A 21,936-nucleotide genomic window follows, 5' to 3' on the forward strand; every position below is an offset into this window, starting at 1 on the left:
CGAACAAATGAAAGTTGGAGGAAGCAAGATCTGGGCTGTAGGGAGGATGTTCCAGTACCCTAAAATTTAATTTGTTGATTGTTTGAATGGTGTGGTACACCATATGCTGGTGGGCTGTCTGTATTCATTACATGCAGTTGTTAAGGAAGCTGAGCTCGTCGTGGATGATTTAAATGGGCAGAACCATGATTGAAGTTCAAAGAAGAAGCTGCCTTATCGATCGTTACTCAGCTATTCACCAGAACCATCTCTGGAGGTTGTTCAATCTTGTCATCCATGGTGGAGGTTGAGGAGTGTCCTGTTCATCTTTGTGCGTCACACTCGTTAAGCTCCTTCTAAACTTCTCATTTCATGAAAGAACCCTTTTTGTGATAAGATACTGTGTACTGTCCCTGTATTGTGATAAAACTCTACAGTGAATTTCAGCCCCTTTCACACCCTACAATTAGAGAAATCTGATCACTGCTTGTTGATCCTCCTTAGTGCAAACTGCTAGCAGAACAGACAAGTTTACACTGTAATAGCTGGAAGGCAAATGACAGGATCAGGATCATACATATGACTGCAGTCTTACCAGCTTTAAGCATGCATGCACAGAAGGGGCAGTATGACAACCTTGAAGGTGTGTTACATTGAAAGTGTAGATCATTTTTGATCTGCCCTTCTACTAATGTTTTCTTTAGAATTTTCTGTTTTTCTGCAAAACCCTTGTACGTTTTGCAGAGTAGTTCCAGTTTTACTGTTGTTTATTGGAAGTTCTGTTTTTCTTTGTTTTATTGAACATTTATAAATTTATCTTGTCATCTGTATTTCTAATCCTCCATTATTAGTAAGGTAACAAGTAATTACTTGGCACTGTTTCTTGGAAATGGATTAATCTTACATGTTATGTGTTTCAAATATATGTTAATGTAATGTAATTGTGAAATAATTTGTTTAATTTTAGTAAAAGAGGATGACAAAATAGCTATTATTTCCAAACTGCTGATTTGCTATATAGGTAGTGTTTAGGCTTTGCTAAATGTTAATTGTAGTGTTTAGCATTTTAGTTTTTATACTTTTCTATTGACGAAAGTTCAGAAGCTTTTTGCTTGACTCCTCGTCCATGTGACAAGCTACGAGTCAGATAGAAGGTTGTGAATGTAACTATTCTATTGAAAGCCAAATCCTGCCTGTCTGATCTCTATAGATGCCACTGTGATACCATAGTTCAGACAACTAGTAGATAGTGTTACGAAATTACAGAAATCATCCATCCAACCCCTTGATTCTTCAAAAATATATTAATTTTCTCTTTGAAATAAAAATAATTGTAAATAACCCGCTGGGTTAGTCTAGTAGGTAAACTTATCATTGCAAATCAACTGATTTTGAAGTCGAGAGATCTAAGGTTCAAATCCTAGTAAAGGCAATTTTATACGGATTTAAATATTAGATTGTGGATACTGGTGTTCTGTGGTAGTTGGGTTTCAATAAACCACACATCTCAGGAATGGTCTACCTGAGACTAAACAAGACTATACTTCATTTACATTATACATATCATCCTCACTCATCCTCTGAAGTAATACCTTATAGTGGTTCTGTAAGCAAAACAGAAAAAGAAAGAAATTAACTAAGATGGAGACAGACTATTTTGAAACCGGCATTCTTAAATTATTCTTAGATTTTGGTTCTTGTACTGACCAAAGTGTTGCTCAGAAGAAATTACAATACACAGATATTTTTTTATAAATTGAACAGGCTTTAATTTTTATTTACACGGTAGGTCTGCAAAGTTCCTGAACTAAATTTCTGTAATCGATACAAGTAGTGCCATCTCTCGCACAACCAAGGAATTGTGTAATAAGATGTCTGACTAGTGTATGTACAAAATCTTATCATGTTTCATCCCTTCAGTCTCAAGTAATATTTGACTGTGTACGTTGTGTTCATGTGACCTTGTGCGAGCTCATGACATGGAATAGAGAAGCACAATAAAATTTTGTGTTCGACTACAAAAATCTTTTGTTGAAACTTATTGTATGATACAGGAAGCATTTGGTGATGAAGCTGCATCTCGTACTGCACACGTGGTGGAAGTGGTTTAAAGACTGTAGAGAGTCGTTGGATGATGAACTATGCAGGAGACTGTCAACATCTGTTTACAATGAAGATGTTGTGAAAAGTGCGCATGCTCTTGTTTGAAAAATCTCATCTTACCCTTCGGGCCATAGCAGAAGAGCTAAACAATGGTAAAGACGCAGTACATACAATTCTAACAGAAAAAATGAACAGCCGAAAGGTGTGCTCTCGTTTTGTTCCACACTTCTTGATCGAAGAACAAAGACAAGTGCATGTTTCTTGTGTTCAAGACTTCGTTGAAACTGCTGATAGCGACCCGAATGTTTTGCAAAAAATTGTAACTGGGGATGCAAGCTGGTGCTTCATGTATGATATGCAAATGAAGTGTCACTCTGCTGCTTGGTTGAGTCCTGGAGCACAAAGACCGGTGAAAGTCAGGCAGCAAAAATTAAGAGTAAAAACTATGTTGATTGCATTTTTTGACTCAAAGGGTGTGATTCATCATGAATTTGTCCCAACTGATCAAACTGTGAATTCTAAATTCTATTTGGAAGTAATGGAACACCTGATTTGTCACATTCATCGAATTGCCCAAGTACCAGGATCTGGGCAGTTGGACTTTCTTGCACAACAATGCCCCAGCACACATGGCAATAGTTTTAACACGTTATTACACCACAATTCAAATCACTGTCTTATCCCAGCCACCCTATTCACTTGACTTAGTTCCAGCAGACTATTTTCTGTTCCTGAAACTCAAGTTGAAGATGAAAGGCCGCTTTTTTGATTACATTCAGGCCATCCAAAGGGCTTGTACAGAGCAATTGAAGGTGATCCCACAAAGTGATTTCTTCAGAGCATTTGACAGGCTCTACCAGCGCTGCAATGAGTGTATAACTAGAGAAGGGTTCTATGTAGAGGACATATGCGAGTAAATTCGTTTATCTTTAAATCTGTATTTTTATTTAGTTCAGGAACTTTTCAGTCGTACTGTGTATCATTATTATTCTAAATTTTTTTTACGTAAAATATGTAAGTGTAGAATGATAATTTCATTGCCAATACAATTATTTAAAACAATTCGACATGGCAGCATAATCACATATTATTAATCATGTAACACTTACTTTTCTTTTTCACTGGTATTTTTGCAGTGTGCGTTGTTTTATAAGTTAAATAAAGTACATATATTCTGTTAATAAAGAGTTTTAAAGATATATAATATTCTTTTTTTCAGTTATAAATTAAAAGCTTTTAATGTGAATTTTATGAATAAAGAATGTCTTTTACATTTAAAAAAACTTTTAGTTAATTAAATGCATTTTACTCAACTGATGAAGCAATGTATATACTGTGAAAATGTTTATGAAAAGCACAGGAAAAAAATTAGGTGTATTATTTGATAAATAATTTAAAAAATGCTCTTTGTAGCAGATTTTGTGTCGTAATTAAGAGACAAACATTTGACAGTTACAAAGGCAGACAAGTAGATAATGTTTCCAGAAATTTATTAAGATTTTAATGAAATAACCAATCAAATATATATATATTCATTTAAAATATCTCCTGTATATCTAAATTCTGATTTGTTTCGTCTTATGTAGCGTATAAAGTAGTGTATTTTTATTTAAAAATTATTTTGATGGTGAAATAAGAATAAAAGTATTGAAAGTAATTGCGAACAATGATATACAAGGGTAAATCAAAAGGATTTTTGTTCCTGAGGATCTACGGTTGGTAGGATTGGGCCTGCACTTCTAGTGTGTGTGGGTGGGGTCATTAGGAGTGGGGAGAGCTGGTCATACCACACTCCCAACCAATTTGTCAGTAACGCTCATGATGTCGGAGCAACAGCTTCATTCCTCCACTGCGCAAAGCATAATTATAAAATTTCTTGCTCGTGAAAGAGTTCAAGCGACGGAAATTTTCCAGAGATTGACTGCAAAGTTTGGGGCCAAACATTGTTAAGTACTTGTGTGTTTGCCTGACAAAAAGAGTTCAAGAAAGGATGAGAATGAGTGGAAAATCAAGAACATGATCGTTGTTTGCTGACCAGCATTACAGACAAAACGTTCTCATGGTTTCAGACATTCTTGAAGATGATCGATGGGTGAGAGTATCTGAAATTGCAGGTCGGAATAAGTTATGGGAGCTGTCAAGCGATCATCACAAACGACCTACAGTTCAGTAAAGTGTGTGCCAAATGGGTCTCTCGCCTTTTGGACCGTAGATCAGAAGTTGAGACATTTGAAGGTTTGTCAGAGGCTTACCGCAAGGTTTGTGAAAGAAGGTGATGTGTTTTTGAATCGGATCGTCACCTGCGATGAAACGTGGGTCCACCATTACATTCCCCTGTCAAAACAAGCCAGTATGGAGTGGCGGCAGCCCCAGTGAAAACCAAGACTCAATTCTCAGCTGGCAATAGACCAGATGAATCTCAGCTGCATTACACCCCTCAGCCTGAAGAAATCGAATTACCGCACGCACTTCACACTTGGCAGGAGATGCTATTGTTGTAGACATGTTTACGTGCTAGCTGCATGTTCAGAACTAAATGAAGTGACGCGGTGTGATTAAAGGCCATACTAGAGACGCTGCGCAACACATATGCGCAAAGGTTCATCCGGTTTTTGCGCGGTTTTTTCTTTTGCGACCGATCGGACCTTGCAAAAAAATAACCCTCATATAACTTAAAAAGTTTACAATGCCATTGAATTGCATGTAAATATCCTAAGATGTTTGATTTTATCGATTGAATTTGTGAATATGTAAATAGAAAATGTGAAATAAGATTAAGTGATGTTGTTAATTATTAGTGTGATGATATTTGTCATAAGAATGGTAATTTATTTAGTTATTCCCAAAGCAACCATAGGATTATGCTCAATTACAGTCACTTTGTGATAAATGAATTCTGTAGTGCATGGAAAGTGCCAAACCTGACAGGCATTTAAATTCAGAATCTTTCAGAAAGGAACATTAATCTGTCACCAATCTGTCACAGAGATCAACATAATTAAAACAATTTTGAAAATGATAAGCCAAAAATTACAATATTCCTGACTAAGACTAGTGTTTATAATAAATACATATTTTATTAATTATTACACACTTACTGTTGTTTGTGTTTAATTACACCAATATGTTTATTTATTAAAAAATTAAACTGATACAAAAGACAAAATGAAATATAAAATATTTAAACGATTTGAGTGGTTGTGTGGGGTGTTTTTTAATGTCTGATATTCATATATTCTATTGGTGTTTTAGGAGGGCTCGGAATATGGTTTCATCTCATAGACATCTCATTCATTATGCTTAGTGTGTAGCCGACAGGCAGGAATGATTCCCTGAATTGGTTTACAGGCAACCTGGCCCATAAAATTGAGTAAGGGTATGAAAAAGGGATTGATATTGGTGAGAAAGGGTGGCCTCTCTACAAATCAGCTTAAGCACAATATAAAAAAATACCCTGCAGGGGGTGCTTAAAATCTCCTCCAGGTCGTAGTACCCATTCTGCCAACAATTTTTGGAGATCTGGTTATTTTTACTTTGGATAGTAGCGGCGGATTATTAACTATTTTGCATGAATTGGCTTAAATATATAGTAAAGTAGAAATTGCCTTCTTCCAGATATTAAAGAACCCCTTAAGAATGGGTACCAGATTTTTAAAGAGAAAATCTGTCATCCCTGGAGATGTTTGCCTTGTGAAAATATCTTGATTAGTAATCATTAATCATGCCGCCAGACCCCTCACTGGGCCGGTTATTTGTATGAAGAATCATTGTAAAAGGCTGCATAACGAGAATGGAATTTTTTTTTTTTAATCCTTTCAGAGTTAACTTTGATCTCATGTATTGATCTGCATTGTTTGGTGATGGTTTCAGCAAAATATTGTGTGGAAACTGGTTTGCTCCAGTTATCTGTTCTGTAGTTTTATTTTTTTTCTCTTTGTTTAGGTAAGGTCTATATTACAATGCTTTGGAAGTGGACGATTGGAAGATTTGAAGGAAACAAGAGGTGGCCGTTTATTGTGTCTAGATGGTGGTGGAATTAGAGGTCTGATACTAGTTGGAATATTGTTACAACTTGAAATTGCTGTTGGGCGTCCAATAATACATTGTTTTGATTGGGTAGCTGGAACTAGTACTGGTGCTATACTTGCTTTAGGATTAGCAGCAGGTATATATTTATTATTATTAATTCTATTGATGTATATGTAAAATTGAAAATTGTTCAAAAAATAGTTTTTAATTGTGGTAACTTTCTTTCTTATCCTTTCATGTTTTTAGCTCCTCACTGTTTTTTAAGTATTCCTTACCAACTTCTTTGTAGTAATGTACCTTTTGTAACAATATATTTCTCTCTTTCAGGGTTTTCCTTTATTTGTATTCTAACCTAAAAAATTGCAGTCCTCTAATCTTTATGCGCTATGATCAAATGATCAAACTATACCAGAGCTCTTTGCTAAATTTAAAAGATTCAAAGGTCCTGTTTCAGCCATTAATTAAATACTTTTTAAAATTTCTTTTAGGTAAAACATTAAAGGAGTGTCAATGCTTATACTTTAGAATGAAGGAATATGCATTTGCTGGGAGTAGGCCGTACAGTAGCGAACCATTGGAATCGATGCTGAAAGATGCATTGGGAACAAATACTGTTATGTCTGATATAGCTCATCCAAAGTGAGTAACATTATTTATTTGTTTTTGCATTCCTGTTTTTAATTTTGTTAGTATACGTTTTATATTATCAAGGTACTATTTTAATTATTTGCTGTTATTCATGGTCCAAACCATGATAGTTGGTTTACATAAAGTTATGTAAACCAAACTAAAATTTATGTATACTGTTGAGACCTTTAATTATGGTTAGGTGTGTTGTTTTTTATTTTGTATTATATATTTTGTTTGAAGAGTATATTTTGTTATAGAACTTAATGGGTTAGGTGATTCAGATTTGTTCTTTCATATACAGGATGGTTTGCCTTACTGTATTGGGGCGTATTCTGTTCTTTGTCTTCATTGGTCATTTAAGTTTAAGATCCTGCGGTGGGTTATTTACAGCTTTTACCAATAAGTGCTTGTATGTAGGAGATTGTATGTGAAGTATGATCTTTAACTCCTGACTCTGTGGTTAGATTATAATATTTTAAGTCAAAATTAAAAAAAAAAAAAACAGTTTCTATAATGTTAGTGTTCTGGGGAAAGGAGTCATTTAATTTTAACCAACCTTTGCATTTTTGTGAGACAAGTCAATTTTTTAGACTTATGTCTAAAGGGGATTAACATTTTTTTAAATTTTTTTCTGTTTAGCCTCTGGAACCACCATAAGTAGAGGGTATATGTTCAGCAGCTTAAAAAATGCTATGTTTGATGTTTATGTAGATTTTACTACCTAAACCAAATGTGCCTGAAATTTATCAAAACAGATTTATTTTGCATTATCTCATTCTTTCTATCTTATTGGCTTGGCTTTGTATGCCGGTGCAGGATGTGTGATTTCCATTAAACCAATTATAAATCTACGAAACGGGTTGTTTCTCATGAATCTCATAGTTACAGGCAAACAGATTGTCATAAGTTATTCAAAGGATGATAATTTGGCCTTAATATACTGAAATTTATAATGTTCAGTTCTTTATATTAGTGGCAGTTATGGGGTAATTATAGACATAATAGAGGTTACTGTATTACAAGGCATTTATGTTGTTGTTGTTAAGTTTATCAAAGACAGCACTTATTTTAATTTTTAATTATTTTTGAGGATAGGTTAATTTTCTGCATCAGCTTACATTATTGCATGGTAATACTTCCATCACTAAATAATTACCTGAAGAAGTACACTCTATCACTGATAAAAATATACTGATTAGAATGTTCAAGTTGATCAATTTTTTTCTTTTATTGTAGTTAATGTAATATTTATTAGATGGTGTACTAAAGAGTTTCCAACATGTCTTTTCAGTTATTTAATTGTTGTGGTTAAGAGATAATAGATGAGTGTTGTTATTTTGTGCAAAATGATTAAAATTGAAATTTGAGCAGCAATAAAATATGTTGTTCTGAAAGATTTAAACTAGACAGATATAAAAAAATGAGTTAGATTCAACATTAAATGAATCTTCTCCATCATTTTTTATTGTAAAAAAGTGGGCAGCTGAATTCAAATACGGTTGAATCTCCAACTTTGATGATGAGTGTTCAGGGCGCCCTGCAATCGCCATGACTGATGAAAACATTGCAAAAATCCATACTGTGGTATTAAAAGATTGACAATTGAAGACATGTGAGTTTCCAGAGATTGCAAAAATATCAGTAGACCAGTACGGTCTACTGATATTACCGCATCTTACATGAGCATTTGGATATAAGAAAGCTATCAGTGTGATGGGTGCTGCGTTTGTTAACGGTTGACCAGAAACACCCTCAAATGAAAATTTCTCAGCAGTGTTTGGACATGTTCAATTGTAATTCAGCTGAATCTTTATGACATTTTATTACTGCTGATGAAACGTGGCTTATAGCCCTGAGACGAAGCAACATCCAAATAGTGGGTTTAAACCAGTGGAAGTGCTCCAAAGAAGGCAAAAATTGTTTGATCAGCATGAAAAGTCATGGCTACTGTTTTTTTGGGATGTTCATGGTGTGTTGCTCATAGACTATCTGGAAAAAGGAAAATAATCACTGGAGAATATTACACAGCATTGTTCGAGCAATTGAAGAAGCCCATTAAGACCAGACGCCCACATTTGGGCAATTAATAAGTGCTTTTTCACCATGACAATGCCCCCATGGACAAGTTTTCTGTTGTTGCTGTTAAAATCCACTAACTGCACTTCGGATTGCTTCCACATGCATCATATTCGCCAGATTTAGCTCCAAGTGATTATTTTGTGTTTCTGAATTTGAATAAATGGCCTGGTAGACTAAGATTTGCCTCAAATGGTGGAAGCCACAGCTGAGACAGACACCTATTTTGCAGAGCTTGAGAAATTGTATTTTACTGAAGGAATGAATAAGCTGGAAAAGCAATGGTGTATTACTAAAGTACATTACTTTAAAAGGTGACTATTTTAAAAAATTTAGTAAGAAATTTTGTGTTTTCCTTTTTAGGCTGCAAGCTTTCCGAACTGCTCTTGTATATATTTTTAAGTATTATTCAAGTTTCAGTTTCTAATTTTAGTTGAATTATCTAGTTTTCCTCTCTAAAATTAATGTTAATGCTAAAAAGAATGTTTTGTTTCATTTTTATAAGTACAGTTAATAATTTTTTGTTGTATTTCAAAAAATGATTAATTAAAGTTATTAAAAATTAATTTTTTTGTTGTTTAATTTGCTGACTTTTAACATATTTGTTGCGCTGCAGTTTTTAGTAAATAAATTTTTGTATGCAGAAAAGTTTTTGCAGTTTCAGTTCAGATAACATGTATGAATTCATTATTTATGAAGAAAAAAAATTATGATCAAGTAAGTACACAGCTGCAACTGATGTGGTTTATGCACAGTGTACTACAAAGTTGTATTCAACTTACTGTTGTGTTGTGTTCATTTACTGTTAGATGGCTGTGACTGCTGTGTACATATTTTTCTGCCCCAGAAGTTCTTATTTAAAAAAAAAATGTTAGGCGTGTATACACCATTATTTAATGGTGGGTGTTTATCAGTCCATAATTTAACATAAGTCTAGGGTTTGAACTAAGTTGAGTTCACTAAGTGAACTAGGACTAAATTTTCGGTGTTACGATCAACATCTTTGGTGGTATGTGGTGTTATTTTGCCTCAAATTAAGAGATATTCACAAAATTGGTTCTTAATAAATAGAACTAGGTGGGGGGTTCGCACTTCCGTGAGCACGGTTGGCTAGTTCAGAGGGATATGATGTAGGACATTCAAGATGTCCGGACGAAGCCTACAGCAAAGGCAATAAGCTGAGTTATTAAATCACTGATGCAAATGTCTACCGAGGCATTTACATCAGTGGCATCCCAACAAGGCCAGGCTTATTACTATGAGATGCAAAAAGTCCGAGGGCGATAGACGACTCCCGTTAAAGCCCAACAGCACAAGGAATGGGGGGGGTGGCAACTGGAACGTCACTAGGCGGGTGTTTTCCCCTATGAGGTGGGTGTATATCGTTTACTTCTTCCTTTTCATATAAAATCGTGTGCAACTGCTAATTTTTCAAATGGAATATTTTATGTACTATATGTTAAAAGTATTTCAATTATTATTTGATTATGCATAAAATGTAATGTTGCCATTAAGTAATTTTTTCCCTGCAAAAGACAGTAATATATTATTAATATTAGTAAATCATGGTTTTATTCGAATAAAATTGAACAATCGTTTTTTGATTTACAATAAAAGTTTTAAAAATGTTAGAAGATACGTGGTAATTAATTTTCATATTTTACAATGTACAAGACTACCATTAGTTATGAAAACAGCTTTTATTAGAATATGTAACAATATTTTGAAAGATTCAAAAATTATGCTAGCAGAGGTTTGTCAGAAGAAGCTTGTCTTTAAAATGCTTATAAAAATGAAGGCATATTGTACTGTACTTCGCAAAATTTAACAAATTTTTGCAATTTTTTAATAATTTCTTTTAGTTCTGAATTAAGACCTAAAAAAATCATGTTAAAATTAAATTTCACTTATGAAAGATCTGAGAGAAATATTCATAAAGCTTTGAGATGGTGAGGTGAGCTGGCAGTACCCTAGCTTTATTGTCAATTTTTAGAACTGCTTCATCTTTTATGTACACTGGCTTACCATTTTTCATGTAGTTATGAAAAATGCCATGTCTGACTGGAATTCAAACCCAGGACCTCCAGATTAAAGGCAGAGATACTACTCCTTTGGCCCTTTAGACTTTCTGCTAATAGAAATCTTACTATTGAGCTTGCTTTACTGCTATTAGAATTCTAATTAAAAGGTTTTTACAATCGTTATTAATTGAGAAAAGCCACAACAACATTGACTTATTGAAATCCTAACTGTTGTGCTAAGATGATGTTATTGTTACTCTTTCATGTTCTTCATTAAAGCGGTTATTAGTTTACTGATAGTTAACCGTGTGAATTTAATATTAATACAGTTTATTATTTGCAAAGAAACTTTATAATATATTTAACTTTATAATATATTTGTCTCTATTTTTTCTTTTAGGTTGATGATAACAGCGGTTTTAGCTGACAGGAAGCCAGTTGATATGCATTTGTTTAGGAATTATCAATCGCCGAGTGAAATTATTGATCCTTCACCGCCATCTGGTTCTTTTGTTCCTCCTCCCCCGCCTAATGAACAGATGCTATGGCATGCTGCTAGGGCTAGTGGAGCTGCACCTTCGTATTTCAGGTAAATACTTACAATAAAACAGTATCTTGTTGTTTTAAAATATTTTCTTGTTTAATTTAATTTTTTAGGTTTTGGTTGATGTTATGGGCTCCGTACTTTTATTAAAATAGCGTTTGAATTTGATGTTGCTAGGTATTTATTGTTTTATATATGTGGAATCGAGTTTATCAAGTGAATCTATCATTAATTATTATGTGTGCATTTAATTTTTTATAACAAAATACCTTTTCACTTCTCTTTGAACAGTAAGAACCAACTGAGCCAAAGTTAATTGGTCTAATATTTAATTAGATGAATGAAGATTCAGGTTATTGAAAAAAGTTTTCAATAAAGAATATAGAGATTTATCGAAGTAAAAAATTCATAAATAATTGTTTGTAATGTAATTGTAAGAAAGCTTCAAATAATTCTACTATTATATAAGTTTGTAACAAGTTTTTAAATGTTAAGTAGGGTAAGATATAACAGTTAGTGATATCGTGAAAGTTTAAAAATAGAAAAAGAGTTCTCATACCAAATATTGTTTTATAATTATAATTCGTGTAATTTTGTTTATAATAGGATAAAAAATAATCAACCTATAAAAAAAAAAATACTAGAGAAATAAAAAAATTAAACAAAGCAATGAACATCTGGAGTAAAATTTATTACACTGAACTTATAAATCAGCTGATTTCTAAGTCGAAAGTTCTAAGATTCAACTCCTTGTAAAAGGTTTTGCTTTTATACGGATTTGAATGCTAGATTGTGAATACTGATGTTCTTTGGTAGATGGGTTTCAATTAAATATTATATATTTCAAGGAATGGTCGATCTCAGTCTGTTGAAGACTATATATTTACAGATACATTTACACTTACACTGCAGCTATGTCAGGCCTGGCAGGCTGGTAGCAGTAATTACATTTGCGTATACACAAACACTAGATCTGGCAGTAGCTAGGAAACATGTTGGAGAAAACATACAATCACTGAACCTGATGGTAATAGGGTAATAGTTATTGGTAATGGTAGTAGGATAATAGTATTAGAAAAGTGAGACTATTTCAAATAAAAAAAGTTCGGTCCTCAAAGCAGATGTTTAGAGTAATTATTCAGTGAAGACATAGGTGTATAATATGTACTATTATTAGTAAATATAGTAAATGTCTTTGCCCAAAGATGCAGATGACAAGAGTATGCTACTGAATTGTACATGAGGTGAACTACCTAATTTTTTGTTGTTGTTCTTACTGTCATTTAGATATAGGGTTCATTTAATAACTAAAGAGATGAATTAGTAGAAAAATTATTTTTTATTCAGTGATAGTGAAACTAATGCTACTTTTCAAAATACTTTCTGGCTACATTTATCCACTTGTTCCATCTTTCTGTGATCTTTCTTATTCCAGTAGTAAAGAGTTGTTCATCTTGGTGAATGAGCTATTCTTGTACTGCATTCTTTGACCTGCCACATTATTGAACTTAGTGTCATGTTTAAACTGTTTGAGGAGATGAAACAAAAAAATTGCTGATTTTGTGAGATTGGGACTTACGATAGGTGTGGAAACACATCCCAATCCAACTTTTGAGTAGCTTTCAATTTCTTCTAAGTGATGAGGGGAGAGTGTAATTGTAGAGATTTACCCCCTTTGCAAGAGAGCTAGGGTATTTCCATCTTGTTGCAGGTTTTACTTTATTTTCTAACAATAGTTACTTTATTACAATGTTTACGCTTTGTTGTAGCATGTTTCAATAGTATTTGCTGTTAATTGTACTTGGTTCTTCCTAATAATTAGAATAAATTAGGCCTTTGTAGTCCTAAAACATTGTTATCATCACTTTACCGGCCGAACGGGTGTTTTGAATTTTTTCCTAGCAGACAAAACTCTGACATTTCTATTCCACTCTGATATTTGGATCTGAATAAAAATGATGAACCCAAGTATCATAATACGTTATTATGCGATTTAAAAAAAGCACTACCTTCTGGTAAAACCCATTGTTTAGGTTCTGTGGAAATGTGATCTTGAGTCAACTCTCTTACAACTTACTTCGAACATGTTTTTTGGTAATCTGCTCTCTTGCATACTCACACTACAAAATTTCAGATCAAATTTTCATACCTCTGTTCTTTTTGAATAAGATAATAAATGTGAATTTTCAAAGCATCAGTCAAAACTTACATTGGTCTACCAATATGATGAAAATCAGTGACACTTGTCCTGACCAATTTAAACTGTTCATTCCATTTATAAAAATTTGCACGTTTAATATATTTTCTAATATATTTTTTTAACGTACAAGTGAATTTTGGCTGGTTTTACATCTCTAGAAAGTAAAAATCTTAAAACTAGCTTGCTGTTCTTCCATGGTACATGATTCAAACAGAGCAAACATTTTGAAATAAACAAAAGGGGTTATAATAATGGAAATTCTTCCTAAACATTTGATATTTTATATATGCCAATTGGAAAGTCAGGCAGTTCTAATTTATTGTATTAAATAGTTTTACATTGAATGAACATTTTTTTTAAACTGTTATTTTGTGAATGCTACTTGAATGTAAGGCAGTTTCAGTTTAATTTATTAAATATTTTTTCTGCAGTTATGATTTGTCTAATTATTGAATGATCCACTTTGTTTTATGTTTTTCTATTTATTTCTTTTTATTAGCAAACTTATTGTGTTTACAGAATTTAAGAAATCAGGCTATTCTGGTTCCTCCCCCCAAAAGTCAGATAAACGATGATCAAAAGTAACTTTTACTAACCATGATATAGAGGTATATTCTTAATTAAATGGTTTTTAATGAATGAGTTATTTGTCCAAAGTTAATCCAGAAATTCAGATATACTGGTGTTTAATATGGCACTGATTAAACATAATAGTAAAACTTATGCCGATAAACATTAACAATGTAATTATTGAAGTTGGTTTAAAACTGTTCATTTTAAATTTTGTGAAGTAATGGTACAGAAAATTATATCTAAGTGTATATAAATGTTTATGCTAATAATGTATGGCGTATAATTCAATAATGATAAATTTTCATCATTAATTTTTTTTAAATTTAATAAAGTTTTTGCTAATTTAGAAATATGTATATTTTTAAGCAGATTATGTTTTATTTTCATTTCTAGATCATGTGATAGATTTCTGGATGGTGGTTTGATAGCAAATAATCCAACATTGGATGCTATAACGGAGATTCATGAATATAACTTAGCATTAAAAGCAGTTGGTAGGGGATCTGAAGCTTGTCCTTTAAGTGTTGTTGTCTCTTTGGGAACCGGTTGCATTCCAGTTGTACCTGTAGGTATATTATTTGCATTTAATTTTTGATTTTGTTAGTTATAATTGAGAGTATTCAATTTGTTTGTACACTCTTTGACTTTGACTTATTCACATTTTAAGTTCTTTTATTTAGTTTTCTTTAAAGAGATTTGTTATTTACAGAGTACAAATTTTGTCTTCTTTTATACATGAAGTAATTAGTTGTATCAATGTTTGCACTTCAGTTGGTGTATCAATAATGGTGTCCTGATGTGAGTCACGCATCGCTTCCAAAAAGAGCAAAGCCAATCTCAAGAATAACAAGCTCCATATCAAGATTATGGAAGTTGGTCTAACTTGGTTTCTTTATTGGGCTGAATATACTATTGCATATAGGCATTCCAAGACCATTGAAATGCAGATGATTTTCAGCCCTTCAAGTGATACCTTCTTTCTGTTCTCTATAGAGACTTGTAGTGAGTGCCATAACTGCTGGAGAAAATGATTCTAACTGGTACCTCTTAAACATAAGGTGCTTTACAGTCATAAGGTAGACTGGAATAGAGAGTTTAAATGAATAAATTAATGTATATCTCCTTTGTATACTTCTGTTCCGTTATTTTTTACCAAATTGTAAACTTTTATAAAAAACATCAAATTTAATAACACACAAAAAATGTATTTATAATTTAAAAAAAATTAATTTTTTTTTTTAAACACAAAATGTACTTAATCGTTGAGGTTTGAAAAATAATGTACTAGGATTATGCTGCATATGTTCTCACAAATTTTACAAAAAAAATTACAAAAAGTTTATTACATGGAAAAATATTACTAACAGTGATGAATTATACATATTACTTATAAAAATAAAGAAAATGATAATAAACACATTTGACTCAAAAGTCCCATAACTTGTCTACTTAGGTTCATTCATAGAACCTCTATTGAATAACTACTTGTACACATCAAAAATTAACAAAATATCTTACTAATACATATGATACTAAAGAATTGGCCAATCCAAGATTAGTTTTAATTATAATTTTACACATAGTTTTGCCATTTTAACATGTTAGAATTTTAATAATAATATTTTTAAAGTTATTTTCTTTAAAAAATTAATCAATGAGTAAGAAATCTAGTAAATCCAAGAATGTTTCTTATGCAGTGGCCTTTTATTTAAAATTCTTATTCCTGTATTCCTTATAATTCATGGTTTGTATAATTTCATGATCAGTTTTTTTTATATACTTACTACACACAACTTGCCAAGATGAAATCGCATATAACTGATGCTTTCTGATGGTGTCACAAGTCTAAACCATTATGTGTATTCATACAAACGTAACTGTCTTTATATAGAAAACATTAGTACATTTTTTAGCATGATATCATGTTTCTTAAAATTCTATTTTAAGAAAGAATTTAATAACATGAATCATGCTGCTATTAATTTAACTTTTACGTTTTAACAAATATATTGTCCGTCGACTTATAAAAAATCCATATAATAAAATAGTTTAATATAAAATAAAATACAAATTAATTCACAAATTTACATAACCCAATTTAATTTAATTTTAAATTTAGGTCAGAATTTATATAATGGTTACACTTTTTGTTGCAAACATCACATTATGGATATATGAAAAAGATCATCTAATTTTTCAGTAGTGCATTCCTAACATCAGTATGAGAAGAAAATGTCTATAAACATTGGTCTGAAAACTCATTTTTTCTGACTGTTCACCATTGTGTGTTTTTAAATATTAATCGATATCTCTAGAATGGATCGAGCTATTTTAATGAAATTGGCACATTCTTAAAAGAAACATTCTCTTCAAAAATAAATATGGAAATTTTTTGTGAGAAAATTTCAGATTGCTGGCCATCTTAGTTTTCTACTCTGTGGTAGCTCAAGAACTGTTATTGCTAAGAAGTAATTGAGTAATTGTTTAGTAATTAAAATTGTAAATATTACATTGTAGATAAAATTATTTTTTTTAATCATTTTAAATTGGGCTTGAAACAGATACCTTATATTAATGAAAAATATTAAAATATGCACATGATTATGAAATAATTTTCTGCCATTTCTTATTTTCTCTACTAAATGATAATACCACTCACTCACTCTATGATTGTACCACTCACTCTAGATAGTTTGTATTATTCAAATACCACTAAACTTAAATTATTAGTGAAGAACAAAATTTACTGGTTGTCTAAAAATACGGAATAAAATATTAATCTAGAAGTATCAAACAATTTATTTTCACTTAAATGAATCATACCTTAATAATGACGTGTGATAATCAAAGATGTTTAATATGCCCTTTTATTTATATCATTGTAGTACTGATCCTTGTTTAACCATTGAATTTCAAATATGTTCAGACATTCCTTCTATTCACATTATCATATCACTCTATCTTTACCATCCTTCTACAGCACAATATTTCAAAGGACTTTTTCCTTTTGTTCCTTCTTCCTTACTACCCACAATTTGCTTGCTTTAAGATTTTACACCAGAGAAAGAAATTATGAAAGAAATTATTTTGTAATAATTTCTTCAAAATCTTTTGTTACCAACATACTCTTCTGCAAACAAAACGCGTGTTTTATTTGGCTTGTCTTATAATTGCCTCATAATTATTATTTTTCTTATTTAATTCTTATTATTGTCTTATAATTGGTTTTATCTTTTTGACTTGGCTGTCAGTGGTAATTTTGCTTCCCAAATAAGTAACTTCCTTTGCTGCTTCACTCTTTTTCCTATTTCGTACAACTTCTCTCTTGCTATACATCATTACTTTAGTTTTCCTTTGTTTATTCTACAGTTTTATATTTCTTATTCATTATTTCCTCCAAATTAGCCAGCCATTTATTAAGGTCCAGTGTACTTTTAACTATTATTGTAACATCAGCTAAGTATAGCATGTTTATCCTCTCTCCTTATACTTTTATTCCCGTGGTTGTCTTCTCTGTTACCTTATTAAAGAAATTTAACTGAGGAATTTATTTACTTAATCTTAATTTACTTACACATTAAGTAAAAATAATTAAATTTATTTTAGTTATTAGTAAATTTGTTTGTAATTAATAGTATTATGTTGATTAAGATGAAGTGATTCTCTGGAAGTGCTCTTGCACTTGCCGGTCTTGTAGAATATATATGCATTATACATGTTGAACATTTTCTCTCATAGTATTATAATTTATTAAGTGTTAATTATTTAAAATAGCAAACATATAATGTTGATGTTTACTTAGATAGCACCACTTTTGATGTATTCACATCTCACATCATCCTAAGTTTTAAAAATACATATATTTGAATATAGTTTGATGAAACATTGACAAAAATAAAGTCTAACCATGACCAGAGACAAATTGAACTGTTAATTAAAATAAGCCTGTTTGTATTACATCTTAGTATTTATGCAGATCATTATAATTGAGTACTGTTTGTTAGTTTATTAGTATTAATTTATTTTTAAATGAATGCATGTAATACTTTTCCGGGTTATCAATTTCTCTATTATTCTGGTTCATTTCTGTGATCTCTATGTTGATTATTAAATTTTTATTTGTTCACTCATGTTTGAAAATTTTTATGTTTTATATTGTTCTGAAAATCTTGCTGTAAACAATTTTTTGTTTTAAATTTATTGTTTGTTTTATATCTTAATCATTTTCTTTAGCAGTTTTATCTATTTACTTATTTTTAATTGTATTTTCTTTACACCGATGTAGTTATAAGAAGTATAATATATTTGTAGGCTAGTTATGTATACCCTATTTATAACATCTGGATGCAAGCATATTCACACTGTAAAAATTATTGTGGATAAGATATTTTTTATTCTTTTTATTTTTTAAAATAATAGCTTACAAAAAATAATAAATAAAAGAAATAGACAAAATTGTAGTATTTGTGCACATTAAAAAACTATAATTGTTATAAGCAGTTTGTAAAATTCAATCCTTTTCTCTTATAACAGTGGAAATGGTATTAATTGTCTCAACCAACAATATAGAAACAATTTAAACAAAAGTCTAGAATAGCTTATTATGTGATAATCATACTGGTTTACTCTTTAAATGATTCTAAACTGCTTCTTAGAAGGCAAACATCCTTTTGTCGAAAATATTCATGTCAAACATCCAATTATTTACAACTGGGATACAGCAAGAAAAGAGGAAATATTTTTTTATTCTTATTGATTTGAAATATTTTATATCTTCTTGAATATCCAAATCGTGGTTTTTTTTTAGCTCAGAGTTAAATAAAACTGTTGATGAATCAGAGCTTTAAAAAACATTTTGCACCTGCTGTCATATGATAGATTTTCATAAAAGTAAAATGCAGTTGTCTATACTTTATGCTGTAGCTTTGTTGACCTGCAAAATTTCTGTAGATAAAATACCTGAAAAACTTCTAGGCATATATTTCATCCTTTTATTAGTTTTAATCTGACAGTTCTTGATAATCTTGTTGTGGATCAAATGTTGAAAGTGCCAGTTGAATCACAGTATCTGACTAAAAGTTTTTATGTTGAAGTAGTATAGTCTAAATGTAGAGTTTAGAGCTAAGAACATCTATATCGATCATAAGTCCTAGTTTGAAACGGCACTAACTCTATATATTGTTGGTTTCCATAATATATACATACTTTTTTGCCAATGTTTTAATTTGATTTTGGTTTACCTGTCTATTTAATTACTATTTACTTATACATGTTGAATAGAATAACATTTTCTTCTGACCGCCATTATGGATATTGTTTTGTAGGTCCACCTTATCACTAACAAACGATTTATTTTTGCTGATTTGTGGGTGTCAGCATACAATTCTATGAGGACTATTAACTGGTTAATTGGAAATTAACTTCTGGTTCACTGTATTGCGTGAAGGATTGGGGGTAGACATTCTATATTTGCACAGTTGAATAGCTTGGTTCAGTGCAGTTCTACTAGTGTTATTGGAAATATCACTCGCATGTGTGTTCTTGTAAAACTCTTCTTCGAAATAGCTGCTGTTATTGAAAATTTTGTAAACTGTGAAGTGCTTGTGCTGTCATCTGTTTCCTTCATACAAAAAACTTATCAGCTGTTGAAATTCATAGTGAATTTTGTGCAATATGTGGAGGGAATATCATGAGTGACAGTGCAATAAGACAGTGGCATCATTTGTTTAGGAAAGTTGAACAAACATTTACGACAATAAAAGAAGTGTTCGACTCTCAATTGTCACAGATGAACTTGTTTGCAAGTATCGATGTGAAAATTCACGATAACATAATTATCTAAGTTTTTTCCTCATTTATTGCAAACAGTGCTGTATGAAATTGTGACCAATGTAAAGTGATGTAGCATTTGAAAATGACGAGGAGTTGAAAAACATTGTTACTACCTGGTTTAATTCACAGATGGCAGTTTTGAGGGTATCAAAATTTTGTTTACGGGTGTGACAAGTGCCTTAATCTGGATGGCAATTATATAGAAAAGTAGCCAAAAGATGTAGCTATAAGTTGTTTATAATAAATTATTTTTTTATTAATTTGTATTTTTAAGTTACTTTTCAGGTAGCCCTTGTAGTTAACATCTTATCCTTTACAAATACATCCTTTATAAGTAGGATAAAAATCAAGAGGCTCTAACTTAGATCTATATTTAAATTAACAGCTTACTTATAGAACAGGATGCCAGCTATTTGCTTTACTTTAAAAGTTATCACATTGGTTAAATTTTATCCATTTAACACCTATTAGGTCTATTGTCACCTTACTCAAGCAGTTAGGCAGTTTCTTTAATATGATTCCACAAAGGTCAGTGTTAAAAACGATGAAAGTGAAGTACATCGTGCCGACCTGTCCTCTATTTCCTATAATATTCACAATGGACTACGAAATGCAACTTGTTCATTAGATGTGTCCATTGATCTCTTATAAGTAAAACCCTGCTGCTCAAAGACAATATGATGTTTTAGAAATAGATACTCTGTCTGAACAAACTTTAATAATTTTTTTAAATCATCTGAGACAAAAAAAGATTCATGTCATGGATTCTCCTTTTTTTGGTGAAAGAATTATTAGTTCCTCTGAGGTGGGAAAACCCCTGTGTGAATACTAAAATTTAAAGATCTTACATAATTCTGGAGTTATGATCTCATTAAGATGTGAAAAACAAAATTTGGTGTGATTTGTGTCCTCCAACTGCTGTCATAGTATTTAGTGTTTTTAGTAGTAAACATCACAACTTTAACACAAGACATAAAGAATCAACTGGGTCACTTTTTTCATTAATGTCATGTTGTCAAGTTGTTAAGACAGATAAAAAGTATTGATCAAGTAGCTGTTTTGTATAATGCATCAGATGAATATAAATTGCTTAGGTTGTTACTTATTTCATTATAAAGTTATGATAAAAAAAATATATATATATATATATATAATAGTTTAAGTTGACCAATAAAAATAACATTTGAGTTTAGGGTTTTATTTTTGTGGCAGATCTGATTATTAATATAATAAATTTTTATCCTTTGTGTTTTTTTTTTTTTTAATATTTCTTAGCAGACCAAAGGCATTGATGTTTTTCGGCCAGATAGTTTATGGGATTCAGCCAAACTTATGGCAGGGTTATCAGCTCTGGGTACTTTACTTGTTGATCAAGCAACACAAGCCGATGGCAGAGTTATTGATCGATGCAGAGCATGGTAAGCATGTACTGAATTCACTTTTGTGCAAGTGCTTTTTTTTATATAAAGATAAATAGCCTACTTTTTATTTAGTATTTTTTTTTATCAAGTCGTTTTTTTTATTAATAAATTCTTTTTTTTCTGTTAAGTTAAATAATTGGTTTCTTAAAAAAGTTAAGGTATATTTGAATAGATTTATCCTTTTTTAAATTTAATGTTGAGCAGAGTTTTTTCTAAGCTACTTTTTGTACTGAAAATTTTGAGTAAAAATAAATCATAACAAATTTATTGTATGTTGTAATATATTTTGTAATGTTGCAGCTGGTATCTTTAACAATATATTAATAATTGCATTTCTTCATATTTTCTTAAAAAAAAAATCATAGACATGCATACACTGTTTATAGATAGATCTAGAGAGAGTTGTTTAGAGATCTAGATTGCATATGAAAAAAATCAACTGTAGCTATGTAGAACATTGGAAAAGAAAAATTTACCTATTTGATTTATGTCATATAAATTACTTTTTTTTTTGTGAAAAAAAATTCT

General features: G+C 31.1%; 1 protein-coding gene across 6 annotated transcripts in view; it reads left to right on the plus strand.

The window, feature by feature from the left end:
* The window catches only part of iPLA2-VIA (calcium-independent phospholipase A2 VIA), a 135,941-nt gene that overhangs the window by 46,975 nt on the left and 67,030 nt on the right, over positions 1-21,936 (plus strand). For 5 of the 6 annotated variants that reach the window (XR_012757359.1, XR_012757360.1, XM_075372800.1 and 2 more), the window contains exons 9-13: positions 6,025-6,247; positions 6,600-6,750; positions 11,239-11,427; positions 14,549-14,720; positions 21,263-21,405. Coding sequence is in view for 4 of the 6 variants with exons in the window: in XM_075372800.1 (XP_075228915.1) it covers positions 6,025-6,247; positions 6,600-6,750; positions 11,239-11,427; positions 14,549-14,720; positions 21,263-21,405 (878 nt within the window). In the remaining 2 variants the exon portion in view is untranslated. The remainder of the gene's footprint in view (positions 1-6,024; positions 6,248-6,599; positions 6,751-11,238; positions 11,428-14,548; positions 14,721-21,262; positions 21,406-21,936) is intronic. The other variant, XM_075372799.1, reaches the window with a different exon arrangement.

The sequence above is a fragment of the Lycorma delicatula genome, chromosome 8, assembly GCF_047948215.1.
Source record: "Lycorma delicatula isolate Av1 chromosome 8, ASM4794821v1, whole genome shotgun sequence".
In the NCBI taxonomy this organism is placed as follows: domain Eukaryota; kingdom Metazoa; phylum Arthropoda; class Insecta; order Hemiptera; family Fulgoridae; genus Lycorma; species Lycorma delicatula.